At 36.2% G+C, this 9,971-nt stretch overlaps 1 protein-coding gene and 1 pseudogene across 1 annotated transcript; one reads left to right on the top strand and one right to left on the bottom strand.

The window, feature by feature from the left end:
* Positions 1–1,844: 1,844 nt before the first annotated feature.
* LOC120169233 (26S proteasome regulatory subunit 8 homolog A-like) lies at positions 1,845–5,806 on the bottom strand. The gene is made up of 9 exons (XM_039177430.1): positions 5,517–5,806; positions 4,617–4,714; positions 4,179–4,403; positions 3,986–4,048; positions 3,726–3,889; positions 3,270–3,426; positions 3,059–3,157; positions 2,489–2,599; positions 1,845–2,162 (listed from the first exon to the last, which is right to left on the bottom strand). Exons 1-9 carry the CDS (start codon positions 5,710–5,712, stop codon positions 2,022–2,024), a joined length of 1,254 nt encoding a protein of 417 aa, XP_039033361.1. The 5' UTR covers positions 5,713–5,806; the 3' UTR covers positions 1,845–2,021.
* Positions 5,807–6,867: 1,061 nt separating this feature from the next.
* On the top strand, positions 6,868–8,406 carry LOC120169329 (annotated as a pseudogene).
* The last annotated feature ends 1,565 nt before the right edge of the window (positions 8,407–9,971 follow it).

Raw genomic sequence — 9,971 nt, 5'->3', positions numbered from 1 at the left:
AAAGGCATATATTGTAAAACACCATGAACATTATCCCATGACCCTCCAAAACACAAATCTATCCAAACATGATCAACATTAGATGATTTCATGGTTGTAAATTAATTTACTAAACAGACAAGCTGCGAAACTAAAACCTGTTGCCGGATTGGGAAGGATGTCGTTGGATATAGGAACGGATGTCGCCGGAGAGAGTGATAGATGGAGATGGAATGAGTTGCGATTTAGGGATTTAGTTTATGATTTCAGTGTTATATACCCAAAATTTCAGTGTTGTGATTTACAGATTCTCGTTGCGATTTACGGATTATCGTTGCGATTTACAGATTCTCGTTGCGATTTACGGATTATCGTTGCGATTTACAGATTCTCGTTGCGATTTACGGATTATCGTTGCGATTTACAGATTCTCGTTGCGATTTACGGATTATCGTTGCGATTTACGGATACGCGTTGCGATATACGGATACGCATTGCGATTTACGGATACGCGTTGCGATATACGGATACACGTTGCGATTTACGGATACGCGTTGCGATTTATGTGTTCGCGTTGCGATTTTCATATTCGCGTTGCGATTTTGGAAAATCGCAATGCGAATTTGTACTATCGCATTGCGATTTTCAAGAATCGCGTTGCGATTTTGGAAACTGATTTGCGATTCTGGGGATCGCGTTGCGATTTTTATTTCGCGTTGCGATTTTGTTGGTCATTTTGGCAAATCCAAAAAAAGTTGGTTAAAATCGTATATTATAACTTTTTTTTGGTCACTGAGGCGATTTTCTCTAAAGTTAATTAAGCAATGTTTTGACATGAAACAAAATATTAAGCGCTCATGTTTCATGAATGACTGAAAATATTGATGTAACATTTTTAACTTGTATTTCGAGACGTATCCGGATTATAGGTTCTAATAGTACTACTAATCAAACAAAATTTATTTCTCTTACCATCATTACAATAGATAAGAGGTTCAATTTCTGATGCAATAAAAAGGGTAAACTACACATTTAATATCTAAACTATCAATTTTGATCTGTTTTATTATTTAAACTTTCAATTTTTTTAAAACTATGCCTTACGTTTTGTTTTCATTTCATTTTAATACTCAGCCATTAAAAACTTAACGCGTTTAGTGCCTAACTATTAATTTTGGTCTATTTTAGTATCTAAATTTTTAAGTTTTTTTCTTCAAAACTTAACGCTAAATTTTAACAAGGTACTAAAATCAAACAAAAACTAAAGTTTTTAACGGTGAGGTACTAAAATGAAACAAAAACTAAACTTTAGGCGCAGTTTAGAAAAAAATTAAATTAAGTATTAAAACATATCAAAACTAATAGTTTAAGAACTAAACATGTAACTTACCCAAAAAAAATTGGAGTCAGTTATTATCACAACCCTTATTTCCATTGATGTAAATTCCAACGATTCTAGTATTTCCATAACTCTTGTACAACTTAGATATCGCAGTCAACCTCTTAATATATAAGATCAAGAATAAATCTAATGGTTTCCCTTTAACATGTTATCTAAACTTCATTAATTTGTATAATTTAATAGTGTTGAATTGTACCAAACCTTATCACAGTCGACTGATGTCCTTTGTTCTTAAGAGGCCAGCGCGTAACCATGTGCGAGAATGCATTTTCTACCAGGAAATGTTTAATTCAAACAAGATATCATGCATATCAAATCATCAACATGCTCTTTCATTCACCGTTCCACTATATAATAGATTTCTTTTGGGGGATAATTAGAACCACAAATTTTCCCAATCAGAAACCAAATAGCTTGCAATCAAAGAACTGTTTTATAGCCCAACCATCCCCATAGTTCGTCGTACGACAAACCAATCAAAGTAGTTCATAAAATTCAAGTCTTCTACATGCAAATCTCTAAGACAGCCTTGTCAAAGAAATCAGGCTTACAGTTTATATTTTCACTATATAAATCTGGAATTACATGTTCCATTCTCCCCCAAAACGAGTACGGAGCACAATGAAAATAAAAACAAAATTCACTTCCATAGTTTTCGCAAGGACATGTTTTTCTCAGTCTCCTTCATCATCACCTTCGCCACAGCCATCTCGAAATCTTCCTGTGTTACATGGACTCTCCTTTCCCTCAAAGCAAACATCCCAGCTTCTGTGCAAACCGCCTGCAAAAACAAGCACACGTCTACATTGGTAAGATGTTCTATAAACCATTAGTCATGCAAAAGCATCTTACATATGTTCGTAAATTTTGTTAGCAGTCATAAAAAGCCTCACAGATGTCGTCGAAATACCTTAGCATGCATAATGAGATACCAAAAAACCAGATCCCATCCAAGGGTTTTGTATTTTTCTTAAAGTGTATTGAAAAGTGCAATCCAAGGCAACAAAAAGATGATATTCACATCTTGCCAACCATATTCTGATTGCAAAAATATATTTTATATATCCAGAAACTAGACACAATTTGAATAATTATCGGCAAACATACCTTAAGCTCTGCACCAGAAGCACCGTTCATCTTCTCCGCGATCTTCTTTAGATCAATCCCCCGCATCAAGTTCATTCTTCTAGAATGTATTTTTAGGATGTCCTGACGAGACTGCATACAATTGAATAGACAACATAAGTACTTATCATATAGGATAGTATCACGTGCTCTCTAAAAAAGGTTGAAATTCAGGTAAAACGATAGCAGGAAATTATTGACTGCCATTAAATGATAGCTCTATTAACTGCATTCTGCAGGTTCATAATATCCGAAACAGGTTGCTAACAATGGCAGAAGAACCTGAACAACTACCTTAATAAAAATGTTTTCTTTACAATGAAGTCTAAAATGACAGAACACATAATGCAATCAATGACGTGTGATCAGGAAGATGAATCACGAGATTTAGTTTTTGCAGTTCAAATGCAACCTTCTGCATGCCTTTTCTTCTTCAAAGTTCAAACATGCATAAGAACAAGGTGCAATGAGGAGATCACATTGAATACCCCTAACATGAATAGATGGACAAGGAACATAATAATGAGTTAATGAACACTATATACCATGTACCTCCTCATTCGGATTTGGAAATTCAATCTTCCTGTCAATTCGTCCTGGCCTAAGAAGAGCTTGATCCAAGATATCAATCCGATTTGTAGCCATCAGAACCTGTTCATCAATGCACCAAAGTAGGTAAAGGAATCAACAAAAAATAACTGCAGGCAAATTAAAACAGTGTTTCATAATTCACTATATCAGTATCCACTGAAGTAGTTAATACCTTAATCTTGTTAGACGCTTCAAATCCATCAAGCTGGTTGAGAAGCTCCAACATGGTCCTCTGCACCTCACTGTCACCATTGCCACTACCAGATTCCATTCGGGCAGATCCAATACTGTCTATCTCATCCATGAATATGATAGATGGAGCATGCTCCCTAGAGAGGGGAGAGGAAGGAGAAGAAACCGCTTTTGAAAACAAATAAATATAAACTAAAGTATAACAGCATGACAGATAATCACACAGAAGCAGCTATACTTTGTGTTTCAGGCCACATAAGATCACGCATTGACTAATGACTAATAATAGATGACAAGTAACTATCTACAAATTTTAAAAAATATATTTTCTTCATCACACTCAAAAACAGAAAGGGTTTTGAAATCAATTTTGTAAATCAACACCTTGCTATATAACATGTTTCCTTTGCATTTGTTTAAATTATGAAGAACAAACCTGGCCATAACAAAAAGTTCTCTAACCATCCGAGAGCCTTCTCCAATGTATTTCTGAACTAATTCAGAACCAGAAACCCTGATGAAGGTACAGTCAGTATGATGAGCCACAGCTCTAGCCAGTAGAGTTTTTCCTGTACCAGGTGGTCCATACAACAGGACACCCTATAATTTATAACAGGGTGCAAGATTTAGTCTTTAGAATGTTATTACATGAGAAACAAATTCACAAAATGCCAGGAGCTGTTAGCATGATTGTACCTTTGGTTGAGCTATTCCAAGGCTTTCAAACAATTCAGGATGTTTAATAGGAAGTTCAATGACCTGAAAATTTTACCGCATGGCCAATCCACAACCAAACATGGGATTAAAAATGGTGAACAATACCAGAGAAAGGAGAAACCAAAAAGTGATAAGCCATAAAATGAACAAATTAAGAAAATGCAATAAGCACCTCTTTAATCTCTTTAATTTGTTGGTCAAGCCCACCAATCATGTCATAGGTAGAATCTGGAACTTTTTCAACTTTCATAAGATTAACCAGGGGATCAACTTTGCTTGGTAAGATCAGATGCAGAACATAGCTATCATTCCGAAGAGCAACTCTTGTTGATGGAGTGATTTTTGTGACATCAATATTCTTATCAATATCAACAACATATTTTCCTTCTGGATGAACCTGGAGAAGAAATAAGAATATAAAAGCAAAGTACAATTGAAATCGGCACTCTTAAATGACATCATGAATAGTAAAATAAGAAAAAAAAATGAATTATCTCAAGTTTAAGTAGCTTTTTTAGAAACCAAATTTTTAGTATGTAAAATGATGTTAATCGCAGTAATGTGAAGTCAAAGAAAGCTACAAACTAAATAGGGATAAACTATCACATACCTTGACTAGAACTTTGTTTTTACCCATAACTTTCACAACCTCCCCAACATAGGACCCAGGCTCCTGAAGCAGCTGTAGTTCCTCTCTAAGCATTCTCACTGTCCGATATGCAAACGTAATAAGTACTTGCAGTATTACACAAGAAAAGGACTAAATGAATTCAAGCACCAAAAAAGAAAAAGGAAACATTCTCTTAAAAAGAATTAAAGCCCCATATATGCATATGTTTCCAAGTTAAGGCTAAACAGAAGACCCCTAACAATTGGCACAATCTTGTGAGATGTATTAGATGCTCTATCAAAGTAAAAATGCAATGATGTTAAACACACCCACTACACCGCTTTCTCCGATTAATAGATAACTCAGCAGGTAAAATATGGAAATAAAATGAGAAGATGGTTACAAAGCAAGGCACCAACAATCACCAATATGACCATTCCATTCAAACCACACATAATTTCCAAAAAGGTTAACGCATTTATCAGTTCACCCTATTCACAATATCGAATGATGACTTATAGCTATGTTGTTTAATTGCAAAAGGTTGCAGCCTTCAAAATTAAACAGATGTTTTGCATAATAAAAATGTTGCGTCAGACCTAGAACAAAGCCAAACAAACCTCTAAGCTCAACTATTTTATCAACTACCGCAACCCAATTCTCATGGTATTCAGCAGATGTAATCACCGCCTTAACCTCTATAAATTACTAGCCTTTGTTCAACTAAATATTGATATCTACTTACAGATCAAAACACCTATGAAAAAACGAATTAATTTATCTAACAATAAAAAAACTAACGCCAAATCGGCCATCTCAACCAACCCAAGAGTGAAAAACATAAATAGGAATTGAAAACAATAAATCAATGAAAGAAAAATAAGATTAGGGTTAAATGACCTCGAGAATTGAGATCATTGCGCTGGGCTTCGAGGCGGTTGAGATTGTGGGTTTTTTGGCGGAGATTGAGCTGGAGCTCGTGGATGTGTTGGAGATAGTATTGGCGGAGGCCCTCCCCTTGCTTGGCTCCACCCTTTGCGCTGCACATCTCTTCCGCAGATGCCGGTTGCTTCCTCTCGATACCCACCGTGGCCATTGAGTCTTGATTTTTAGGATTTTGCTTTTGGCTTACCACGATCGCATTCAAGTACTTTATCAACGAGGTTTTCTTTGACAACAAGTTTTAATTTGGATTTCAAATATGCTTTTGCCGTGGTGTTTACCTGTAAAAATATATATATATATATATAACAGGGAAATTACCAAATTTTTAGTTAGTGTAAACTACGACAATAGTCATTAATGTTCAGGTAAATATTCCTTTTCACCACTGATGTTTGAAAAGTCATAAATCTGTCACTAGTATTGTCGTTTGTTACAAAATGATCACTAACGTTGTCTTTTGTTTCAAAATGGTCACTCGATGTTAACAACCGTTAACAAATTGTTACTACAGTAATAGAAGGCTAACGTGACACGTTAAATCAATTGACTTAACATGTTTGACCAACTATTTGACTCTTCTTCCAAATTGAAGAGAAATGTTCCCTCCATTTCACCAGCTTTTTCATTTTTATGATTTTTTTTTACTTTCTCCGTGCCCTCTACTACTCTTTTTAAATTTTTTGAATGCATTGTTAAGGTTTAGATGCTCCTTTAACATGTTGGAGTCTAGCATTCTTTATTCATTTTAAATTGCAAGATTGTTGTGTATATATATATAGCAGTTCTAGTGAACATATCTGAGGTATTGATTTTGGGGTAATGTTGTTTTGGAAATAAAGCAGAGAAACTTGAATTCTTTGAATAATTAATTCTCTTGTTTTCTATTTTTCTAAACCCTAGAAATATGCAACCCTAGAAATATGCAACCCTTTAATTCTTATTCTGTAAAGGATAATGAATTTTGACTTGGGGTTCTTCTTTGTGGCCTTTTAGAGTCTTACATTCCAATCAAACTCACATGCCTGGGTTGCTACCTTGGGGTGAAAAACATGCTGCTTCAGTTTTGGCATCATGTTTTTGCTACAACGTTGATGCTATTGTTATGACTTTTCTACCCTTATATTACGACTTTTAAGGATATTGGGGGATTTGGAATTAAATACACAAGCATTATCATTTTCCTTCCTTTCTTGCAGGTTAAGGAGGGTGGCTAAGATACTAGGTTAATGAAACTGTAAATGTTGTCAATGCAAGGACAAGTGAGATTGGCCAGAGGGCATGGGGCATCATGAAAGGGGTCATGGAAATGGCCTCACAGAAGGTTGAGGAGTACAGTAAAGATGGCGTGAAACGGAAAATCGATAACTGGCAACAAAATGATGGTGTGAAGAGGAGGAGGAGGAGGAGAGTCAAACGATCGGTCAAACATGCTGAGTTAGTTGATTTAACGTGCCACATCAATATTTCGTTATTGTAGTAACGATTTGTTAACGGCTATTAACATTGAGTGACCATTTTGTAACAAATGATAACATTAGTGACCGACTTGTGACTTTTTAAACATTAGTGGTGAAAAGTAACACTTACCTAAACATCACTGACCATTGGCTTACTTTACCCTTTCAGTACTCAACTATAAACAAGTTTTTAGTTATATCATCTAAGTTTAAATTGTTTGCAAATTAATCATTCAAGTAATTTAACAATAAGTTTTTAGTTAAATCACCAGATTTTTAGAATTAGAATCAAATTGAAATAATTGAAGACTAAATTTATTATTATATCAATTTTATTAATAATCGTGTGAGCGCCTCGTTTAGAAATTAACATTTCGTCACCATTTTATAATTTTTCATAATTCAACTAATATATATTGTTTTAAATGTGTGGCCCAATTAAAAAGTTACTAAGAGTAAGGTGATTGTGAATAGTTTACCCTATATAATAAAAATAATAATATTTTAAGGTTTAATTCATTATTTTTTCTTCTTCACGTAATTTGAATTATATTTATAATTAGACTTGGATTTTATATCCGAAAAGTTTAGAAATTCAATGAGAGGTTTTCAATTATAAAGGGAAAGTTGTTTCACTATCTAAGTTTAAACAATTTTATTGCTGGTGTGCGTGAGTTTACCTGAAATTGATATCGAACACAAATATTATTTTCATAGTATTTAGATCCTTGACACCCCCTTTTTGGTTGCTTTAGCTGATACTATCTTTAGGAGGCAACCGTGGCCATCAAAGCTGACATTGGTGTCTCTTTTGATCATTTTGGGTGGTGGTGCTGGGTATGTTGTTACTGATTCAGGTTTTACTTTAACTGCATATTCATGAGCGTTTGCATATTTGGCGACGATTACAATCGAGATGGTTCAGCATATGGTGATGAATGGGGCTTGGTGTTGTACGATAACTTCTTGTCCTTGATGATGGCACCTATATTTTGGGTTTTGACTGGAGAATACAGTTATGTTTTTGCAGCTTTGAGAGCCAAAGGTGGGGATTGGTTCGAACCCGTGGCGTTTACTGTGTTATCGTTGTCGTGCTTGTTCGGTTTGCTCATCAGTTTCATAGGGTTTGGCGCTAGGAAGGCTGTCTCTGCCACTGCATTTACCGGGACTGGGGTGGTTAATAAGTTCCTTACGGTTGTGATGCAACTCCTCTCGGTTTGGTTTGCCTCCTCTTCATGCAGTTCGGAGGGGTTCTTTTTCAGCAATCGGTTACACGACTGTCACCTTGTGACTCAGCAGCATCAAGGCAGAACGGTTATGCGAACGAGAAGGATGATCATGAAGACAATCAAGGTACGAGTATGTCCGGTGAACGTACTTCTGTTTGAACCACGCTGGTAATTCAAAACACACAGCAAGAAACGAGGAAGAAGAGAGTGTTAAACAAAGATAAACGAACAAGAGATTAAATATTCACTTTTAAGATCAACATGCCAAACAAACATTACAAATTAAAAGTTACAATTCGTAGCATCAAATCCATTTAGAAAAGAGTTTGAAATCTGTAAAGCAAAAGCTCAATTATTAAGAATTACAACTTACAACCTAAAATGAAACACCAAATGCAAATAAAGTGAAAGTCTTCCGGGGCCTGCCTCAAGCTTTGGCGCATTCATCCATCTTCACATCCCATACATGCAATGTTTTAAAACTCATTAACTACTTAAACCAATTGAGACTGATATTAATCCCTAATTATCATATCTAATAGATCTATTGCATATATACTTTTGAAGTATAAACGGATAATCTTTAATTATGGGAGTAAATGAAAGCTCACCTCTTTTTTCCCCGCTAAAACAAACAGTAACAGTAAGCTAAGTCTTGAAGTCCTCCCATGCACATCAGCTTGGAGTATATCAGCCATTTGAATAGGTGGATGCACCATCTCGGAAACACCTATCGGACGTCCACGACTTCATCCGGCCAGGAAATCAACAGCACCATTCTGATCGCGTCTCACATGGTTTAATTCAGTTATCCAATCCCTCCCCTCAGTTAATGAATCGCAGCAACTAGAGCACTCCCCACCAATGCCTTTGATTGAGAATACCAGATCCTCATCACCTCCAAGTTATCATTTTCAATCATTACCCATCGAAATCCAAGATTCTAGGTATACTGGAGAATATCATGTAACGCCCATAGTTCCGCAATCAGCACCGAGCAACGACCAAGGCTGCACGAAAACCCAAAGATCCAGTTGCCTTCCGAGTCTCGGATCAGACCACCAGCAGCCGCTTTATTATGTAAGGGCTGAGCAGCCCCATCAGAGTTAGTTTTTACCCATCCCTGTTGCGGCTTCAACCAGCTTAAAGGTGGGTTGGCAGCACCATTATTCAACGTTTCAGCAGACAACATAGCGTTAGCAAACTTGGCCGACAGGCGATTGCATCGCAGGAGGAAATCCTCATGATGGTAAAAATTAGGGTCGAGAAGTAAACTAAACCGATGTTTCCATACCTTACATCAAATAACAGCAAGTCTCAGGCACCAATTCCCCCCCCCCCTCTATGGCCATACTATCACTTGAGAACAATTTCTTCTTAAACCAATCCATAATGTTCATATGGAAAAACACAGGTTTGATCTCCCCTAACGAGCTTCGACCACACACTTCGCGAAAGAGAGCAATGTCTCAAGACATGATCAACCGTTTCATCGCCATCGTGACAAACCGAGCACAATGAAGATCCAGATAAATGTCTCTGAAATCTTTCCACGTTAGGGAGGAGTCTCTCATGTATTGAAAGCCAAAGGAAAATGACAACTCATTGTGGTAGCTTCAACCTCTAAAGCTTGTTCCAATCGATGGGCTTATTAGCTTCATCATAAGCATAGAGGTGTTTATACACCGACTTGGTTGAAAATTTTCTATCTGCTTTCCATTGCC

The sequence above is a fragment of the Hibiscus syriacus genome, unplaced genomic scaffold (genome assembly GCF_006381635.1).
Source record: "Hibiscus syriacus cultivar Baekdansim isolate YM2019G1 unplaced genomic scaffold, ASM638163v2 tig00111758_pilon, whole genome shotgun sequence".
NCBI lineage: Eukaryota > Viridiplantae > Streptophyta > Magnoliopsida > Malvales > Malvaceae > Hibiscus > Hibiscus syriacus.
This window is presented reverse-complemented; position numbering and strand designations above follow the sequence as displayed.

Coding starts and splice junctions, on each gene's coding strand:
- LOC120169233 (XM_039177430.1), bottom strand. CDS start 5,712: ATGGCCACGGTGGGTATCGAGAGGAAGCAACCGGCATCTGCGGAAGAG. Junction 3,890..3,985: donor TTGGAATAGCTCAACCAAAG/GTACAATCATGC, acceptor TATAAATTATAG/GGTGTCCTGTTGTATGGACC. Junction 2,163..2,488: donor CTTCTGGTGCAGAGCTTAAG/GTATGTTTGCCG, acceptor TTGTTTTTGCAG/GCGGTTTGCACAGAAGCTGG.